Source organism: Zosterops lateralis (genome assembly GCF_965231275.1).
Source record: "Zosterops lateralis genome assembly, chromosome: 2".
In the NCBI taxonomy this organism is placed as follows: Eukaryota; Metazoa; Chordata; class Aves; order Passeriformes; family Zosteropidae; genus Zosterops; species Zosterops lateralis.
Window position 1 is genome coordinate 17,897,871 of NC_139763.1, and position 21,326 is coordinate 17,919,196.

The 21,326-nt window shown below is 42.1% G+C and overlaps 1 protein-coding gene across 2 annotated transcripts; it reads right to left on the reverse strand.

Annotated features, from left to right (window-relative positions):
- Positions 1 to 24: 24 nt before the first annotated feature.
- Positions 25 to 18,962, reverse strand: ZRSR2 (zinc finger CCCH-type, RNA binding motif and serine/arginine rich 2). 2 transcript variants are annotated; one of them, XM_083884957.1, is made up of 11 exons: positions 18,887 to 18,962; positions 17,054 to 17,133; positions 16,809 to 16,902; positions 16,432 to 16,540; positions 16,020 to 16,106; positions 13,746 to 13,784; positions 11,534 to 11,649; positions 8,354 to 8,567; positions 5,961 to 6,016; positions 5,671 to 5,780; positions 25 to 5,045 (listed from the first exon to the last, which is right to left on the reverse strand). In XM_083884957.1, exons 1-11 carry the CDS (start codon positions 18,931 to 18,933, stop codon positions 4,561 to 4,563), a joined length of 1,437 nt encoding a protein of 478 aa, XP_083741083.1. In that variant the 5' UTR covers positions 18,934 to 18,962; the 3' UTR covers positions 25 to 4,560. The 2 variants fall into 2 exon arrangements, with proteins under 2 accessions (XP_083741083.1, XP_083741082.1); XM_083884956.1 differs by having other exon boundaries at positions 16,809 to 16,905.
- Positions 18,963 to 21,326: the final 2,364 nt, after the last annotated feature.

Genomic DNA, 21,326 nt, shown 5'->3' on the forward strand with positions numbered 1-21,326 from the left:
GAAGAGACCACTCAGTGCTGGCTTAAAAAAAAAAAGGGAAATTTTATTACAGTGCTTAACCTGTTCTTGAGCACTTCATTAAAAAATGTTGAGGATACTGTGTCCAAGTTTAGTTATTTACATCCATTTAAACTGTAGAGAAAGCAATAAATTAGCAAGTTTTTAGAAAGCTTGCCACATTAAACATGAAATTTATTTAAGTGGATGTTAAATTGATGGGCTAGTACCACTTCATTTGAAAATTAAACCACATGTTGAGAGAGATTTCTGGATAATACAGACTGAATATTCAATTCTTTTCATAGAATTCTGAGCAAGTCAATTCAGTGTTACCAATCCTGGTCTCAACCAAGAATATGTCAGATGAATCCATTCTCCACCTTTCTGGAAGAACTGAACTGCTTGATATTATCAGCAAAAGCATGGGGAAAAATTAACATCTTCGGGCATTTCCGAAATTAATTTGAAACGAAATTCTGGTTTTTGAATTTCCTGTCTTGTGGGGAAGGGTTGAGAGGAGCTAAAGAATAAGTAGGAATTTCTGGATTGTTCAGGCAAGTTGCTTGTTGTCTTAAGTGTCTTCTTCAACTTCACTGACGTAAGTCTTTAACTCGAAGAGGCCTTCCTAAACATCTGCTGTTCCTTTTGGGGTAAGGCCACACTGATTGTCACCCTGTGGCTGCTTCTGCCAAGTTCCCACGTACCGTGGGTTACACTTGTCCAGTCTGTCTTTGCAGTCTCTTCCATGGCTCAACAGAGTGTTGCCTGTCCATGTCACATCAGTTTTGGTTTTCAGCCATAGATACTGAATTCACCTGATACATCAGTGCTGAGCAGGAGTATATGTGGAGTAATTGGGGTTTATTTTAATTACAAGCTTACACTGAAAACAAAATGAGCTGCACTCTTTGGATGATGTAAGAAATTAAATTAAATTTTAGGTTATTAACTATCATAAACCTCCATCTTTCATGTTGTAAGAAGTGCTGATCGAGGACAGGAAGCAAAAGCATCTTTTAGCAGGCTCGTGCACATCTTCAGAAAAAGCCCAAGTTATTTAGCACACAGGAATGTCACTGGTAAACTGGAGGGCAGTTTCCAATACACTGAAAGTGCTAATGCCAGACTGGATGCAAAATGGCCATGCTGCCATCACAGGGCATGAAAGTGGGAGAGGAGTCACTCGGGATGCATTTTGGACAATGTGCCCTATACACAAGGGCCGGGGCCAGTGAGGGAAGGCCTTGCATTCCACACACAGACACGAACCACCTCTCCTCAACCCCTGATGGGGGTTTGCTACTCTTGACAGGCAGACAGGGAATGAAATCCCACACAAGTGTCCACCAGCAGAGGAGGGAAGTCACTCTGCTGCAAGGGGTTAAGCCCATTTCCCTGATGCCTTAGTTCTGCTGGGCAGCAACGGTGCCCATGCCTACAGGGGTTCCCACTGGGCTGTCACTGTTCCCCTTGTGCTGCTACCTGGCTGGGCTGTTCCTCCTCCACTGAAGGGCAGGAGCAGCATCTGCTCCCTCCCCATCCTGACTTTGAAGTAGGGCATCTGGCAGGCCCGGCACTGCCACCCTGCACCTCTGTGTAAATGCCAGAATTACTCCAAAGCACCTCCATGATCCCTGCAGAATTCACAACTGAAAATATTTTGAAAGCTGCTGCTTTTAAGTAGTCGATAAAGACAAAACAAAACTTGGCCCATATTAATTCATTTTATAAGGTCCTTTTCTGTGGAATATGCAGAATAACACACAATGGAAATAGGATGTTACAAATTTAAATCCTTTCTGTGTTGTTCTGGGGCTTTTTCCCTTTGGGAAAGAAAAAAATTAAGCCTAACATTAAAAAACTTCTAGTCTGTTTCTCTCTCCAGAATAAAGTAGCTCACTCAGATAATACTAAGGAAACACAAAACCATGCATGTAACATTACTTAAGGTTATGAAGCAGAGAAACAATACTGAAAAATATGAACTCCGAAGTTAGCAAACTGGTGGAATCCTGGGTTTCATGCTAACAAACGCAAGCTAAATGTCAGATCTACAGCACTCAAATTCTGTATAATAAACAGACTGTGTGTGAAAGTGAAGGGCAATCACAGCTACCAGTCCTACACTGCACAGGTACAGACAGTACGTTTGGGTCCAGACCGCAAGGAAAGCAAGCTGAAGCTTCCGCCAGTGTAGTAGCAGAAATAAAGTATATTTCAATTTTTACATGCATTTCTGAGCAAGTTTGGTTTTCTGTTGTGGTTTTTTCTTTTATTTTTTTTTTTTTTTTTTTTTTTTTTCTTTTTTTTTTTTTTAATACAGCCACACGGCTTCCCAAATCCTGTTGCAAAACTGTGGGGACAAGGAGCCTAATTACCCATGGAATTCTCACATGGTTCTTAGTGGGCACTTAGTTTCTAATCCCATGGAGGCCTGGTTTGCTTATTTCACCTGACTGGTCACAGGTTCCCACCACCCACTCCAGCACTTTTCCTTGAGCTGGGCAGCCGATTTTGCTGGGATAATGCTCTGTGACATCTGGCCATGTGATGCAGAGTGCTCAGCGTCTGCACAGGCACAAGCCAGCTCTCTCACAGGGAATGGAGGATGGAACTGGCTTGCTGGTGACAAACTGAACCAGAGTTTGCCACATGTGGGGCAAATGACCCATTCTACTAAAAAAATAGAAACCTCAGGGAAATTTTTTCTCTAAGGTGTGGAGAGAAAAAGGTACATTATAGGAAACTGGCAGTAACAAATTTCTCAAATGGAATTAAAAACTTAGTGCTGTCTATCCTCTGAAATATGCCTTTTAAAAATGTTATTATTTCAAAAGTTATGCTAATTAATTACAATTCCTACATCTGTAAATAACTAAAACATTTAATCAAATTAACAAAGCTACAGCTCTGCCTACAGTTTTGACAATATATAGTGAAAGTCGGGTTTGGACTGAACATCACTTTCGTTGTATTATTCCATATTGGACAAATTACACATGAAGAAAGAAGGAAAAATGTATAATCAGCATGCTAGGTACACTATGCATTTAGAAAAGCAAATATATATATATATATCATGTCCAGAAGCAACGTTCACTTGATCTTAACTATCCTGGGGAAAAATGTTCTTGCTGTGAGGAATGCTGTTGGTAAAGTTCAGGTACCCAAATTTTCTAAAGGAGTTTATGTTACACTGCTGGGAGTTGTAATGAATTTCTATTTGGGAGCAACTACTGCCTGCTTTAGGCTTCTTACGCATGGGGTCTGATCGGTTCTCTAAGGCAGGAATCCACTTCTTTGGAGAGGCTAAAGACAGGGAGGTATCTCAACAGACTCTTACAGCACCTGCACCTTCAGTGTCACAAGCTCTCTCCAAGTGTCTGAGGTGCCCAAGTTAAAACCCAGATAAATCACATGAAATACGGTACATCTAACAGCACAAATCTTTTAAATAAAAGTGAAAAAAATATTGGTAAGCATTTATCTAACTGCAGGTACTTCACTAATGTAGCTGTCATTTCAAGAAAGCTTTGTCTCAATAATTTTTATGTACCCTACTCTTCATCTTGGCCATAGGAAAGCAAGGCAGTAGGGTGCCTTAAACTATTTGTAAAATAAACCTAGAAAGGCTCTAAGTCAAGTCCTCCTCTCCCAAAACCGTAAGTATTCTTTCATGTATAAACCCTTCAGCTTCTTCAGCCATTCTGCAGCCATCTTGAGTGAACCTTCACAGTCACATCTTTGGTTCCCAGATGGACACCTTCCACCCCTCCAGCACAAGTCAGGCAGGTTGTTTTCACGTACAAATGGTGTGCAACTAAGAGGTATGCAAAGTATTTCTAACCTCACTCGAGGATTACAGTTGCATGGTCTCCCCTCTTATTTGGGAATTAAGGTACTGAATAACTGATTGTTTCTCTGTGTACTTGCTACTTGGTTTTAGTCTACTGCAATCCCTACAAGCAATCAGCTCAGCAGCTCAGTCAGGGCAGAGAAAAATCCAACACTCATGACCAAAAAGCTCCTACTGGGCAAGTATTGTACAATCAAACAGTGATGTCTTTGCGATCCCTTTTCTCCAACTCATAAAAACAAAATTTTCTTTGTTTAGAAAGTGATTTCCAATTAACAGATGAAAAATACAAATGGCAGTCATCTACACAGACCTGGATCTGCAGTGTGCTGAGGTGTGAATTTACTGCACACTGGTTGTTCTGTACTAACTCCTTACAGGAACAGTAAACACTTAACATACACATAACAGAAATAAGCATATACCAAAGAGGCTTCACTTCTCTATTGATACTCAGTGTGCATCCAGGTGTTGCAGCAGTTCAGAGGGACAGAGTAGCTAGAGTACTTGACATTCACACCTTCTATAGGACTTAAAACTTTTAATTTTCTCAAGCTTCGCACACAGTAAACTACGTTCCTTTATTAGGAAGAAACATTTTAATGTGCAAGAACACTTTATTTGAAATTCAAATATATCTGGTGCCCTATTGGGAAGATTTGTCAGCTCTATTTTTATCAATTAGTGATTTCTGAAAGTAATTCTCACTTTGTTTTGGGAGTTTCACTATTTTTTCCTCTGCTGCTCGATCTCTTTTTACCCCTGCTCCTGGATCGAGAGGAACTCCTGCTCCTGCTGCTCCTGCTGCGTGTCCGACTGTGGCTCCTGCTGCGGCTGCGGCCCCTCCTCTTCCTGCCCCTGCTGTGAGACCTCCTCCTCTCCCGGCTCCTCGACCTCTCCGACCGGTGCCGTCGCTTGTTTTTGCGGCGGTTCTTTTTCCTCTCGGATTCTCCGTTCCTTCGGTAGGAATGGTCTGGGCTGGGGCTGCCCCTTCTCCTGGACCGGCTGTAATAGTCATCACGGTGGCTCGATCTGTTTCTCCTCTCAGAGTTTTTAGACAACTGATGAGTCCGTTCAGGAGAAATACGTATGTCTCTGTTGGCCTCCCAAAACTCGTTGTTTGGATTTTTGAATACGTGAAGAAAGTTGCAGTGTTTCCCTCTTGGACACTTCTGCCTTTCAAATAAACCTGCAACAGATTAGGGTTTGCTTTTTTATGAACCACACCTGTTAAGTCTCTTTCTTCATTATGTAGAAGAAATGTAATAAACTGAATTTTGCTTCTCCAAATAGAAGAACATGCATCTGACCTATCAACTTAACTCACACAAGATTAATTTTCACTATGTACTTTTCTTGGATTTAGCTTTTTAACAGCTATGAAGATTCGGTTTTAGCTTAGAACAAACTTTTCATTTAACTTCATTAAATTTTATTTACCTTAACATAAGAAGGTAAATCTAGATAAGTTAAATGTTGTATTTACTGCTCTGAACTGTTGATAGTCCAGAAACTGCTATTGCTTCTCAAGAGATGAATTAGTACTTCCTGGAGTTTCACCTTAAGATTATTATTTCCAAAGCTTTTTTTTCGAGGCCATAATAAATCCGCTAGAACAATTCAGACACTTACGTGACATGGTGTAATACTCCCTTTCTTTCCTGGATCTACACAGGCAAGTTAGCTTGTGTTAGCTTCCAAACAGAAATGAATATCACATTAGGCAGATCTGAAAGCTACAGCCTAATCCCTCTTTTTCAGTTGCATGAGTGAGTACTCTTTCAGTAACATACATCCTCTTTTCCAAGACTCACCACATATGGCAGTTTTCCACCTTGTCACAGGACAGAATTCACAGTGAAGCTGTCTGCCTGCATACCACCGTCCACTGAACAGAGCCAGAGCTGCCTGACAGTCCTTCTCCCTTTAAAAAGGAAAAATAACAGATGGCATTACCATCACACAATCATTTCAGACAGCCCTTACTGATTCTGGGCTCCCACTACTGTATGAAAATGAACTGCATGGATGATACAAACACTTCCTGTTCATTACTCAACTCTGGAGTTTAGTTCTAACACTTGGTAAGACTGTGAGTACTTACGACTGGTATTGGACGTACACATTTCCTCGCAGGTGAGGCTCATAGTTGCAACTGACCTGAGGGGATGGAAACATGAAGTTAGGAAGGTGGAAGCAGTGGAAGGTTTATGCTGTACAGCAGCTCACACATTCTGAGATGGGCAATTCTCATTTATGACAGTTCATCCAGATCAACTTAGAGATGATGTTTTTCTGAACATTTAGTGTTAACAAAAAAAAAAAAAAAAAAAAAAAAAAAAAAAAAAAAAAAAAAGAAAGAAAAAAAGCCTTTTTGACTTATGTTTAACTGTTTCCAGCATTCTGCTTTAATTAACTCTGGGACCTCGGCTTCACTTAGTCCACAAGAAAGCTTGTACTCCATTGTCTTGCAGTTGTCTGGGCCAACCCTACTGTGCAACAGCCAAATCCTGCTCTGACAACAATTAGTAGTATTCTCAAATGGAAATGAGGGATTTGTTATAGTAAGAGACTCTAGAGCAATGTATCTTCACAGCATCCCTGTGAAATGGGTTTGAAAAGCTGAAGTCACCATCTTTCACTGTACAGTTCTGAAAAACCTTTTTTTGTAATGATTTAGCATTCAAAGTAGATCTAAAGCTCTCAAAAATACACAGATTACTGTTGAAAAAAGCTTGCTGCTAGTTACAAAAGATTCTGAGGCAGGCAAGTCCAGGCAGGTGGAACCCAGTTCTCCAGGGCAAACTGCGATTCCAGGCTCTGCTGCCCACAGGCCTCTTCGAATACCCACAGCAAACGAGGTTACAGCTCCTTTTATCCCTGAACCCTGACTAACCCCCAGAGAACACCTCTTTGTATGCTGGATCAGCAAAGGGCTTCAGCCACAATAACAAGCGTTTGTATAATCAAGTATTACAGGATAAGGGGTCAAACTATTTGAGATAAAGTGTCCATACAAGAAGAAGTTGAGAATGATTTTGCCATAGACATTTTTGGGTAGGAAAAGAACCCTAGTGTTTTAGGGTACTGTTTTATCAGGATCTTCCATATTATGGAGCAGCTTCCCAGAAAAAACAGCCAGAATAAAACCTTGAGCTACACTGGAAGAGGAAGTCAGCTGAAAGAGAGGTGTGTATAATCTGATTCTAAACAGTCACGGAGTCCCAGCTCACTCAGTTAAGATCCCTGCAGCCAACATGTCATTCTGAAGCATCTCTAATGTAGCGAAAATGTCCATGAGAATCATCTTGCTGTTACACAATTGCCTCGGAAGCCAAGGAATTCCACACTAACAGTCACAGGGACCCAAGAGGTGCAGCTTAGCACACCTGCACAGAATGATGCTAACAAAGCCAAGGACCTGACTTTGCTGATAAGGCTTTTCAAGCCATGCTCCATAGGGAACCTGCATCCTGTCTTCTAGCAGAGGAAGTTTATTTATTAGTTATTATGTCTTCTAGTAACTGGCTATTATTACATGAGTCAAAATACAGAGGGGATGCTCCATTCCTCCAAACAAGTGAAGATTTCTTACCCATAAAGCTCATTGTGCAACTACTGAAAACTCACTCTTTCTACTTTCCTCTTGCTTGAAATGCTAATGCCATCTCAGTCCTAAGGCAGCTGTCAGTAGATGAACACAAAAGAACAAAAGGCACTATATGCCTCCTGGTGACTGCAGGAAAACACTCGGGGATGGCAAGCAGAAAGGGATGCTGCAATATATTCTGATACAAGGAGATTCCACCATCCAAACTGCCTATTTTGGGGCAACGTGGGACTCTTAACACTCTGAACATCATTCATCTGACGTCTCCATTTACAGATCCCTCTTTACCCCGTAAGAAATAACAATGGGAAAAAGTCAGTACAAAACACTGAGCAAACCAAATGCACAAAGTAAGGATGGATGACAAATCTCAAGACCATTTATGTAACTTACTTTTCTGTAATACTTCCTACTGAAATACCTGCTATCTTTTCAGTTCATTGCAATCTGATTTAATGTTAGCCAGTCCTAAAATGACACTGTTTGGATGTACACTCCAAATACATTTCATACCCCAACTATTTCATTCCTTAGGCTCAAATACAGTAGCTCAGATGTATTTATATTGTCTAACAGTCTTAATGGACCCTCTGGGGCTTAGCAGAGGATAAGAAAAGAAAGGACTGTGAGCTAAGTGGACTCTTGAGCATGTGAATAACTTGCAATATAGAAGCACAAGCTTTTGTAACACTTCAGGGGAATGGGAGAGAAGATTCACCCAGAGTAAGATGGTGCTCTGTAAGAGCAGTGACAAGTTTACAGGTGAAATGAGAGATGCACAGTTTGTTGTAAGGACACTGCATAGTTGCCTAGTGCACACAGGATTTAGCTGGGGCATGCTGGACAGAATGTCTCTTAAGGCTCATAAAGCACCCTTAGATGCATACCTTGAATTGAACCACCTTCCCCACGTTCTGAAATTCGGGGAGCACATCCTCATAGAACTCCAGGAACTGCTGGTAGGTCTCCTCATCACTGTACTCCAGACTGGCATCCGTGTCATAGTCGTCCCTCCGGCACTGCTCCATGCCAAAGGTGATGAACATCCCTCGCACAAGCAGCGTCTTGCTGGATGTGGGGTAGTTGTGCTTGCGAGAACACCTGCACAGATGCAGTGAAGAAAGGAAAGTGGAAAGATTGGCACTTTCAGCACAAGATACACTTGTTGAAGATTCAAACATTTGCCATTCTCAGTTACAGTTATTTTAAAAGAAAATTCATTAGTGGAAGATCAAGATATTTCAACTACTAAACCAAATCTTTTGGAGTGAGTTCATACATAACCATAAGGCTTCCTTAATGCCGTTAACAAACACATTCTTGCTTAAGAAAGCAGAACTACAAAAGCTATAGATACCAGTGTCACAAAGAGAGCTGAAGTAATTTCTTTTAGGCTACTAGGGTTAATGTGTTCCCATTTTCTGAAGGACTTAAAAGATTGTCAGGAGTTTTTCTATAAAGAGATTTTAAAGCAAGTCCTTGCTCTTCTTTTTGCAACTTTTACTTAAGTTGTTCTTATCATATGGGGGTGGAAAGCAGGAATTAGGGAAGAACAGCACATTGAGACCTGCACCTGGATGAGCACAAGATTGTATTTTTTCCATTTCTAACAAAAAAAACAAACAAACAAACAAACAAAAAAAACCACAACCAAAAAAAAACCCAAAACAAGCAAACCCAACCTCAAAAACATAAAAAAACCCTGAAAAAACCCAAACAAAAAAAAAGATTATTTTAAGTCAGTTGAATCTTAATCGGCATCTTCTTGGCAGCCATGAAAGTATTAGATCTCCCTCACCATCCATAATATTCAGGCTGCCTCGCTAAAATACATGCTGAAATAGTTCTCCCCTAGACACTTTTAGATTCAGTAAGAACACAGATGTTCTCCATGTTTATTTCACTGTGCTTTATGATTCCCATTTAATATGTCCCCAAGCAACTGGGTCATGCACTCTCCAACATATTTCTCCTTTTCATGACATAGTAAGAAAAACATCCAGCCTAGTCTAGTCTCTTTATGTCACTGGACAGCACAGATGAACTGCAGGGAGGTCAGGTCTCAAAATGGACAATTACAACCCAGACTTCAGCAAGGAAGTTTTTCTGCACCCAGTCAGTCAGAAATGGACCCTCACCTCCTGGTTGACCCCTTAGACTTCAAAAAGCAAATAACAAAATAAAAATCCAAACTCCAAGTCTACAACTAAACCAGGAGACAATTAATTTGATGATTATTGTGTTTTTACATTTTAAAAGCTGTCTACTTTTGCTGTTCAATTTCAATAATAGAACACAAAACATTAAACCCACTTAATATTGTCTGTACAGAAAATGATATATTTACATGACAGAAAAAAAGGAACCCCAAGGAAAATGAATGGCCCAAGAATCCCAATATAACTGCAAAATGTCAGAGCTTGAATTACTGGGGAAACTGGTAGTAGCAGACTCAGCCAGTTTTAGCTTCCTCAGCATATAGTGAGCTTTGACAATATTCAACAGTTATTTGTTGAAAACACTGGCTCCTAGCTTTTCACAAATCCTTCCAACCTATCCTTCCAGTCCTACCCTAGCTGTACCAGTCTTCAGCTTACAGATAGATGTTAAAATTACCAGATTATGAAGGAAGCAGGTATGTGAGGAAAAAAAAAGGAGGATACAAGAGAGGTAACTGAGATGAACAGGGGTGAAAGAAGAAGGGCAGAATATGATGTTTCTCAGTATTTATTTTCCAAGGGTTATTCATAGTTCAAATGCAAAGTTCAAAACAAAACTGAATTCTATGCAATCCATAAATAATCCAAGGAGGTTATCTCCATTAAAGACCACTGAAACAAAAATACTGCAAATATTACAAGGACCCAGACGTTTGAAAAAAAAAATGCTGTCTGCAGTGACATAGGTGGTGAAATTTTTATTATGGAATTCAAAACATATTTCAGAATAGAAAAAAAAAAAAAAAGATGTGAACTTGAAGCTTCCATATAGTTGAATTATCTTATAATTACCCATAATATACATCACACTGGAACATATTACTCCCAGGATAAAGAAGACTACAATAGCTGGACCACACATTTCAGTGACACGAGTTAGTAAAATAACCTCATGTTTTTGCTGAAGATTTATGTAATAAATATCAGAGTTCTTCCCTGATAAACTGTTGTTTCTCCTTAACACACACACACACACAAAATTTTTATATATATATATACATATATATATATAAAAATCAGGGATTTTCAAGCCAGAATCTGCATTTGGGTCATCACTGTTCCTGGTCACCAATGAACATATTCTCCATAAACTCATTTATATTTCTGGCTTCCTCTACATCCTCTGCAAGTTTGCCATTTGTTTCATATGAGAAAGTCTTTTCTTTTTCAAAGCTAGTAAACATTCTGAGACACCTGACTAAACTTTAAATAATCATTCCCACATACTCCTGAGTTTGCTGTTCATCTATCACAGTCCTCTTCCACCCCCCCTCTTTGAAAGTTGAGTCTGGACTTGTCAGCCACTTCTACCGAGGTGCTGTTCATCTCTTGTCATCCTGATGAGCTTCTCTGTTCTTGCCTTTTACTACACTTCCCTCCTGAGATAGGGGAACCCTGTCAGTGTACCAGAATCACAACTGAATGTATCACACATTTAAATAGTAAGAGCTGTGGAAGCTACCTGATAACTTTCCCAAGTGTGCAGATTTACCTTAACTTCCTTTAGTCCCTTTGGGATTTGAATATATGCAAATTAGAAAATATAAAAAACTAGCATCTGGCATATCAGACCTGTACTAATAACAGACCACATACATTTTGTCAGAATGTTTCTGTCCATGAGTCAAAGCTGAGGCAAACTCAAGTCTGACCAATGTAACCAGAACGCATCATCAATAATATGCCATAACAATAAATAGCTCAATTCCAGCCAGGCAATGCTCTGCTCTCAATCCACATCCAAATACACAGAAGTATTTTATGCAGCAATTTTTCCTCAGTTTGCTTATGACCTAATTAAGTTGCCTCTGAACACACTTCTATCCTAGTAAATATTCAATGGATTACCTGTCTCCAAATCGGCAGGAACCTGTTTTAATATAAAATGGGCAATTCGCTCTATCCTTCTCTGTTCCCAGATTCTCTGGGGGCTCTGGGTTATGCCAACTCACACCATTCTCCAGCTGTGGAAGAAACATTAAAATAGACAAAAGTGAGAAAACAGGAATTGGGGTGTCAAAAATAAAACTTAACAACTGAATTCACATGCAGTTATGAGCACTATGATTCTACAAGGCAAGCTGAACCTATTTAAAGCATTGTTTTTCAAAGCTGCCCTCTGCCTTGGGTCCCACTTTTTACACCTGTGTCATGGTTTAACCCCAGCCAGCAGCCAAGCCCCACAAAGCCACTTGCTCACAGCCCCACCAAACAGGATCAGGGAGAGAATGGAAAGGTAAAAGATACAAAACTCCTGCATTGAAATAAAGATAATTTACGAAGGAAAGCAAAAGCCAGACACACAAGCAAAGCAAATCCAGGAATTTATTCACAGCTTCCCATGGGCAGGCAGGTGTTCAGCTATCTCCAGGAAAGCAAGGCCCCATCACATGTGACAGTGACCTGGGAAGACAAACTCCATCTCTCCAAATGTCCCCCATTTCTTCCTTCTTCCTCCCACTTCACATAGTGAGCATGATGTTAGATGGTCTGGAATATTCCTTGGTCAGTTTGGGTGACCTGTCCTGACTGTCTCCTCCCAGCCAACCATGCACCCTCTGCCTCTTCAACAGGTGTGGCAGTATGAGAGGCAGAAAAGGCCTTGGGTCTGTGTAAGCCCTGCTCAGCAGCAACAAAAACATCTCCACATCTTCAACCTTATTTTAAGTATAAATCCAAAATAAAGCCCCATACTAGCCATCATGAAGAAAATTAACTCTACTCCAGCCAAAATCACCACAACCTGGCAGAGAGAAAGCTAAAACTATTTACTTATTTTTCTCTGCAACAGACCAGAGCTCAGCAAGCTCATCATTATCATTGTTATGTGCATCTAGAAAACACTAAAATAAAAGTAACCTGCCAAAGGCCAGAATTTAAAAAAATTAAATTCATAGCACTGGAAGTGTAAGTGTCCATACTGATCATATTGGGAGACATTAAGATTTCTATAATTCAAAATGGCCTCACCAAGTTGCAAGCCTTGAATGACTACAACCAAGACATATTTACAAAGGAATTTTCATTTTAACCAAACAATCTGTAAAGCTGACTGGCCTAACTTCTCATTTTAAATCAACTGAAAATTCTTTTTATTCACAAGCAGCATTTGACCCAGCTACCAATTCTCTGTTCATGACTTGCAGCCATAATTTGCTATCACCAGAACAGCCCTGTTACATCAGCAGTAACTGAACCCTGAACTGATACTCTAATGCAGTCTCTAACATACCACATTTCTGACTATTCCTTTGCAGACACAACTGCTACTGCATCTTGAGCTCTGGGCAGGCAGCAGCTCACAGCAGTTTCCTACCCATCTTATGAAAGATTCCCTACCTAAAGAACTGTTTAAACATGATTTGGAACCAAATGTAACTCAAATATAGCTATGGCAATCAATAAACAATGGATAACCAGGTTAAAACTTAGTTTTCAGATTCATGCAATGGTTTAAACAGAGCAAGAATCTTCACCAGTTTAACCATGTGACAGGGATAAAAAGCCAAATGATTCTTTAAGGCAATCTCTAAGACTCAAATGAAAACTGCACTTTTCTACACACTGCCAGCTTGAGATCCATGCTCTTCCAGGCATCCAAGCAGACAAGCTTTTCCCTCCCCCACCTTTTTTTCTTTAAGGATCTGTGCCCTCCTCTACCACTGAATCCTCTTATTTATAGAGCCTGACATCTGCTTAAAAAGACAAGTTTATCTTGCCACCCAGGACTGACAGATTTATTTAGAACTACAATTCACAAATAAACCATCATGCATAGTGTTTTTTAACAGCACACAGCAGCATTTCCAAGTTCATTTTGACTCAGACCTCCTGAACAGTCATCAGCATGCACAACTGCACTGCCACCAACCAGCCAGAAATATGCTTAATTATGTTCCACCCAGTAAATAATTGTTTACAGCTCATGCAAGCCACTATATATTAAATTTATTCAGGCCATTAGGTTCTCGAGAGCAGATGGACAGCATGCTAGAAGGCAAACACCGGATGGAAATTAAATTACTTTTCAGTTCTTTTTTCAGAAAGTCTCTGAACATACCTGGCTTTCAGCTTGATCCAGCATCCTCTGCACAGCTGCCTATAAATGGTGCAAACACAGGACTAGTGAAAACCCTGAGGATACACAAAACATCTGGTTTCTTTAGTTAAGAACCTAATTTACAGTGCTCAGTGATTATGCATAATGGAAGTGTGATGGGGTTTGCTTTAAAAACAGGAGATTTGCTTTGGCTCTGTGGCAATTCATGTACTACAAAGCTGTTAAAGGATACATCAGACAAGACCCTCATATAGATGATTTTCTAAACTAAATGACAGACAACATACAAGTTTCATTTTCTTTTTTAAAATGATCATTGAACTATTGATGCTTAAATCTATCTCCTGCTCTAGTACTCAGCCTGGTTACATAATTGTTTAGTTGCACGAAATGTTTTAACTTACTCATTTTATGGTGCACACAGAAAATTGCAATGCTCAGTGAGCCTCTGTTAAAGCAAGGGATGTAACTAGTAAGAAACTCAAACATCATAAGTTAACCACATCTAGCCTTCCAAATACAGGAAAGCAATGAGGGTATTCTTTCCTTTCCTTTTTCTAAGTGGGCTGAGCCAAACAATACCACTCTCCAAAACTGGCTGTACACTACTTCTAATAAATTGTTCTATGGAGTTCCTAGAAAAAAGACATTTAAACATAATCAATACAAGATAATATGCTAGGACCAGTTTAATTTGGAAGAAAAAAATTTAAAAAGAGCAAATAAAAATTTAAAAATGCAATTCAAAAGATGAGGACCCAGACAGCATCTGGTACTGATTACCAAGGATGTCAGATAGTACCCACCCTAATAAAGAAAAACAAAACAGAACAAACAATCATAACTCCCTGAACCACACAAACAAAAAAAACCAAAGCCAAAACTACTCCTTCCTTCATCCTCTCCAAAAAAGCCTCACACCACCACCAACCATCAAACCAAAAAATCTATTTCTTCATTTTAGGGAAAGAAATTAGGCGCTTTTTTGTATCACTGTTAGAATTTGAATAAACTGCTGTTTCAAGACACAGGCAAAATCAATTAAACAACTTTCTGCTGCTAAAATGGGTGGCTCTGCTCCTGGCTGGGTAATCAGTTTCCCTCTGGGTTCCTGTCATTGCCCTCTATGAGCCAATTTAACTCACTATCTCCATAAAAAATAACCCAGAAAAACACAAAGCAAAGAATCCAATAACCAAACAAAAAAGAAAGCTTCCATCTAGTTTAGGGACACCAGTTATCCCACTGAGGGCTTGGACAAAATCAGACACAAAGACAGAGGGAAGGAATAAAATCCTGTTGTTATCATGGTTCACCTCTCTCCAAACTGTATCTCAACCCTAAATAAAGGACACAAGCATCATTTTCTCTCCCTACTCTGCACAGAGAAATGGACACTTGAACACCCAAGGAAGTAAGACAGGAAATACAATAACTGCTGTTCTCTGGCATCCCTCATTCAAGTGCTACATAATCAGTGGCACAACCATTAACTGCAGAGAGCCAGAACTGTCTGCTCATGGCTCTTCCCTGGCTGTGACTGTCAGACACAGCTGTGAGACACCACCCAGTGAAATGACTGGAAACTTTGTGATTGTGGAGAATCTAAAATGACCAGATCCTAGAAAGCTGCAGTCACTCTTCCGTGGCAACAAGAGGCCAGTCCTCACACTGGATTACTGTATAGGACATCTTACATCCAGGTCACTGAACTTCTAAAACTTAAGAAAAATGTATCATTAACAGAAATGTTATCAATGTATATTCAATATAATTTTTTATTCCACCCAAGGAGCTCTGAAAAAAGATACGTCCTGTTGGATGAGTCAGGTAAAGAAGAGCTGTAACACATCTTTTGCTTAAGAACTGTGTTAAGGAACAGCAGCAATGTACTTCCATATTCCATATCCACTTTGGGCATTTTCTTCAGCACTGACTGTGTTCAGCTGGGACATTAAGGAAGGATTATCTTTAACAGATGACACAGAAAGTGCACTTATCAGAACCTGCATTGGCACAGTACTTTTGTATTTACATGATATAAACAGTAACAACAGTTACTGTGAACAACCAGATGTGTTAACAAGTTACACTTCAGTATATGGACCCCTGGATGCTCTTTAACACTGAAAAATGATTTAGTAACTTAGACAGAATGGGTCAACTAATGCATTTGCTAATTATAACAAAATCCCTCTTCAATGCGCATAACTGTTGCATCTGATCATGTCACAGGATATTTAACATGTATATCCTCCCACCACCAGGAATCACCTCTCTCTCTCTCTTCTCCTGTTGTTTCTGCTGTGCCACTTCTCTCTCTTTTCTTTGCTGCTCTTCCCATTCTTCTTTGATCTTCCTCTTTATAATAATAAAAAAAAGAAATAAATTAAGGAACAATGATTTACAATCAATCAAAGTCAAAACCACCTTGTTGCATTACAACTCCTTGACCATTAAGTATTCATCCAATCAGAAGCAACTATATCTCTGACAAAAACCCTTTTCAGAGTTGTTGTTTTCTTCTCTTCTCTTTTCAATTTTGCTTTTCTATACAAGAGTGGAGAGTCTATGCTTTCAAACACAACAGCATCAAGAAAAATGGGTCCATCACAAAATAATTAAAGTTATTACACTAAGTCTACCTTGTTGCCAAGCACAACAGTAAGGTTTCACATCTTTATACCTCTTCTTCTTCTTGACGTTTTCTTGCAGCCTCTTCTTTTTCCTTCTTTAGCTTGAACTCTTCTTGGGCCTTTTCTTCTCTCAGCAACCACTGCTCATGTAGTTTTTGTCTACCAAAGAAACCAGACACCACTTAGACCACCAACTTAAGGACTACTCATGGCTCATGAACTATCATAAATACAATTCAAATTTGTTACTACAGTAATAACTGCAACTTATCTAATCTTATTTAAAAGAGAAAATTCCATAGGAATCATTCAGGCTTTAGAGGAAAGTTCTGCATAGCCTGACATATATTCAAACTTTTTCAACTACTAAAATGGAATTGATTACAACAGTGTCTATAGCATTTATGCCACTTGCTAGGTTTCTCACCTTTCTGCCTCAAGTTTCTTTTCTTCCTCTTCTTCCTCCTCTTCTTCCACTTCCTCCTCTTCCTCCTCAGACACAGATTCATCTTTTTCTGCAGCTTCTGAGAAAAACCACAATTCAATGCATCTACATAATTGCATGATACAGCCAACACAGTCCCACAAAATTATATCTTTAAAAAAAAAAAAACCAAACAGAAACCCCCAAACACTTCTAGTTCCACTGGCAGTACCAAATACTTCAGTTACCTGAGTCCCGTAGTTTGGCAAGTGCCTGCCTCTTTTTTTTTCTCTTCTCCTTCTTCAGAATAGCTCTGTACTTCTGATGGCTGAAGATGAGAGAACATTACTTATGTTAAAACAGCCAAACAAATAATTCTTACTGTCATACATGCACTTAATTTCCTTCAGCAATACAAAATCCCACAAACTGCAAAATTAACAGGCATTTCTATGAAACAGCAACTCCCAGCAGCATCTGATGTGACAATGAAATCTGTAACTCTGTGGCTGTGCTGTTCAGACTTGCATGTGGGCAGCAGCAAGACGACACCACACATGAGGTCTCATCTTTTTTGAGCTCTGCAGTGTTCAGCATCATCCCCAACTCCATAAAATCTCCTTCAGCTCCTGAAACTTGGTCACTAGATAAGATAAGGGAGAAAAACTTGGGGATCTCCTACCCTACAATTTTGGTACACCTTTCAGTACATTCTAGTCTTTCTTTCACAGGACATGCAATTTCAAGTCCTTTCTTTTTTCAATATTCTCCACAGGCAGCAGTCTCAATGCACAGCTAAATAAGCACACTCCACAGCCCCCACAGACAATACTCAGCACGGCTCTTCTCCTACAGAAGCTTGGCCAGACTCTTCCTGGCCTGTCTGACAGCTTTGAACAGCTGCCTACAAGCAACACCATGTTTTTACTGTGGTTAAAATGCCTCTAATGTCCAAAAGCCTTTTCACATCAAGCTCTTTTTTGTCAAGTTTCACTCGATCTTTCCTCTTCCTAGCCAGGTTATAATGGAGAAATAGGAAGCAGGGATGATCTTCAGCTCTTGTCCCCGTGCCACACCAAATGCTGACGGGAGATCAAAACCTTCCCCTTTTGGAGTGTGTAATTTTAAAAGATTCCACAAGTGTAACTCAGCCAGAAAGAACTTCACCCACATCTCCAATCCTGTTCGGGATTGCTCACATCCTCACCACCTGCACACTGTGCGTGCCAAGGTGACACCACGGCAGCAGCACCTGCCCACACAGACCAGTGTCCCCACCTGGGCACTCTGCCTCTGACCCGGCCGGCCTGGCCGCTTCTCACCTCCTGTCCCTGCCTGAAATGGATCGCATCCCTCAGTACGTGCCTGGGGCTGACAAGGGAGAAGCTCCTGCCCAGTTCCCTGGGAATTTCCCTTTCTTGAAACCCAAGGAAGGGTTTCCCCTTACTCCCAGGCCAGCACATGAGAAGGTGGGCACACAGCTGATGCCCGAGTAGCAGCAGCGCCCAAACCACTCCAGGGCTGGGGCTCGCCGCTCCCTCCAGCCGCACGACACCGGAGCAGAGCCTGGGCAAACACCTGGAGACCCCGACCGGGGAATCCCGTTGTGAGCCCTGGCCCACAGCCTCCGCGGCGGGGCTGGACGGGGCTCAGCCCGGGCACGCACATGCCGCTGCCTCCCCGCGCCGCCGCCTCCGCCGCTCCCCACATCACCCCGGGCACGGAACGCTGTCCCGCCCCGCCGCTTCTCGGGCGGCCACGGCGGCCCCGCTCCCCCGGCTCCGGCCGGGGTCGGCACCGGCAGCGCCCTCCGCCCGCGGCTCCGCCGCCTCCGGGCCCGCTCGCCGCCCCCAGCGCGGCCGCGCTCCCGTCCCGCGAACCACCGAGCCCAGTCCCCCCGTCCCGCCGGACCGCGGCCGCGGAGCTGCGCCACTGCCGGGCCCGGCCACGGGGCGGCCTCAGCTGCGGCCGTCGCGCGCTCGGGCGGTCCCGGCCAGGACGGGCCCGCGACTCTCCACAGGGACCCGTGACCCTTCCCCTTGCCCCGGGGGGTCCCGGCCCCAGCCCGGCCGCGGCCTCACCTCGGCTTCCCCAGGGGGGGCTCGGGCACCAACATGGGCGCCGCCATCTTGCGGTTCCGACGGGACGTCACGTGACCCCGCGGCGGAAGGGCGCGCAATCGGTTCCGGCGGCCGCGCGCGGGGCTGAGGGCGGCGGGGCCGGGCGGGGCCGGGGGCTCGGGAAGGGGCACCCGGGAGCGCCGTTCACGCACTGTTCCAATGGCCGCAAGCGGGGGAGTGCACAGAACGTGCCGTTGTCACAGAATGGGCCCGGTTGGAAGGGACCACAGCAGATCGTCTGTTCCAACCTCCTTGTCAAACAGGGCCATCTCAGGGCCCAGGGCTGTGTGCAGAGGGTTCCTGAACGTCTCCAGTGAGAGAGACTCTACACCTCTCTGGGCAGTCTGTTCCAGTGCTTGGTCACACACAGTAAAGAAGTTCTGATGCTCAGGTGGAATTTCCTGTGCATTAGTTTCTGCCCGTTGCCTCTTGTCCTATTGCTCAGCACCTCCGAGAATGGTCCGTGCTCTACCCATCCTCTGACAGCCCCCTTTCGATTTTAATATGTGTTGGTGAGGTCTCCTCTCACTTTTCTCCTCAAGGCTGAGCAGGCCCAATTCCCTCCGCCTTTCCTGACTGTGTGGTGTCCTCAGCCGTGCTGGGAACCGGGGGGTGCCCGAGCAGCGGTGTCTGGGCTTGCCCGGGCTGTGGCTGCAGCCCTGAGGCGGTACCCGAGTGACGCCCCGGGCCGGGCCGGGCCACAGCCCGTGCTCTGTGTGTCACCCGGCTTGGCTGTGTCCTCGGCTGTGTTGGGAATTGTGTGTGGCAGAGGGGTGTTCGGTGCCTGCCGTGAGGTGAACTTCAGTGTGTGCCTTGGCTGCCCTGCCCCACGGCCTCTCACAGCTGCGGGAAGTCACAGTTCCAGAGCACAGAGCGGTACATTGATCAATTTAGCTCACACTGCTGATGTATTCCCATCATCGTCTCTGAGGGATAGTACCTGACCTGATTATAAACGCATTTCATGGCAGGAAACTATTCCACACAGACCCTCCTGGGTATGATGGGTGGAAATATGCAAGTTGTCAGTAATCAATTCCTCTGTGACAGGAGTGATAGATTGCAGCCTTCAGAGGCAGTGTATTTGTAGCTTTCATTTGGGCATGTTTTGCATAGCTATTAATAATGTACAATGTTGATTAAGGTCTAAATTATTCTCCTAAACCGCAATGTAGGAGCTTATTTCCTGTATCCCGGAGGTGGTACACTGCAGAAACAGCCGGAGCTGCTGACGGTGAAGCACACCGCAGCAGGCTCTGTCAAAATCTGACTAATTGACTGTGCTGTTCATTAACAGCATAATGAGTATCCTCTCTCTTACTCTGAAGCTCAGTGAGTTTATTCAAAGCAAGCATGTGACTACTGTAGTCAGCAGTTACATTTGCCATTTGACCAATGAATATTCAGACCATGACCTCTCTGCTGTTACTTAACCCTGTGCCAGGTCTTAGACTCTCTTAAAATGAAGGAGTTGTCATCAGGAGTACTTCCACTGTTCCTTGTGCAGAACATACATGTAAAATAACACGTAATTTGCTGTTTCTTGGATACAGAAGATGGCAGTATTGTGCATTTAACAACTGATGAACCATTGACACCCATGAAAGTTTTGACAGAAACAACTAAATGAGTTTCATAATCTTATTTCATTTGGAAATTATAATTACAACTTTCATCCTTCCATCAACAGAGGAAGTGCCATAGTATTAACCTTCCTTTAAGCTATTTATGAGTCTAAATTGAGAAATTCTATAATTTCTTTCTTTGGTATGCTACATTTCATCATGGCATTTTTCCAGTGTTCTTGGAGAAGGCACCATCTTAAGCTTATATATTTCAGCAATTAAAAGTAGGATCTCATTTTTAAAAAAACACAAAACATAACAGCTATTACAGATATCAATAATGATTCTGGAAAAAGCTGTTCTTCTCTTCAAAACAAGAATACCATAGTTGCATTTTTTTTCCATTCTGTTTATTTTTATTAATTTATACACATATAGCAGCTTGATCCTCAAGTCCAGGTGCAGAGTTCCAAACAATTTAATTGTTACAGTATCAGAAAGAAAAAGACAATTCTAGGCAAGAGCCATTCAAGTATCCAAAGTAATACTGCATTCCAGTCAGTAGCTGTTATTCCTTACACTGGAATTACAGACCACAGGCCTTCACAAGCATAGATTATTTTTGTGTCAACCTTCAGGTTGTGGAACTTACTCCTCCATATTTCCTAAAGAAAAATACTCCTTCATGGTCCAGTACCACATGAACTCCATCATGAGAAGGTCAATACTGGATGCACAGATTGTACTGTACAGAATAGCCCAGAACAGAGAAACTTTTATCTTAGAACTTGCAGTTATGTACCATGCAGTAACCACCATGCATGTACCACATTGCA

Coding starts and splice junctions, on each gene's coding strand:
- ZRSR2 (XM_083884956.1), bottom strand. CDS start 18,933: ATGGCGGCGCCCATGTTGGTGCCCGAGCCCCCCCTGGGGAAGCCGAG. Junction 6,017..8,353: donor GGAAGGTGGTTCAATTCAAG/GTATGCATCTAA, acceptor CCATCCCCTCAG/GTCAGTTGCAACTATGAGCC. Junction 5,781..5,960: donor GTGTACGTCCAATACCAGTC/GTAAGTACTCAC, acceptor TCCTTTTTAAAG/GGAGAAGGACTGTCAGGCAG.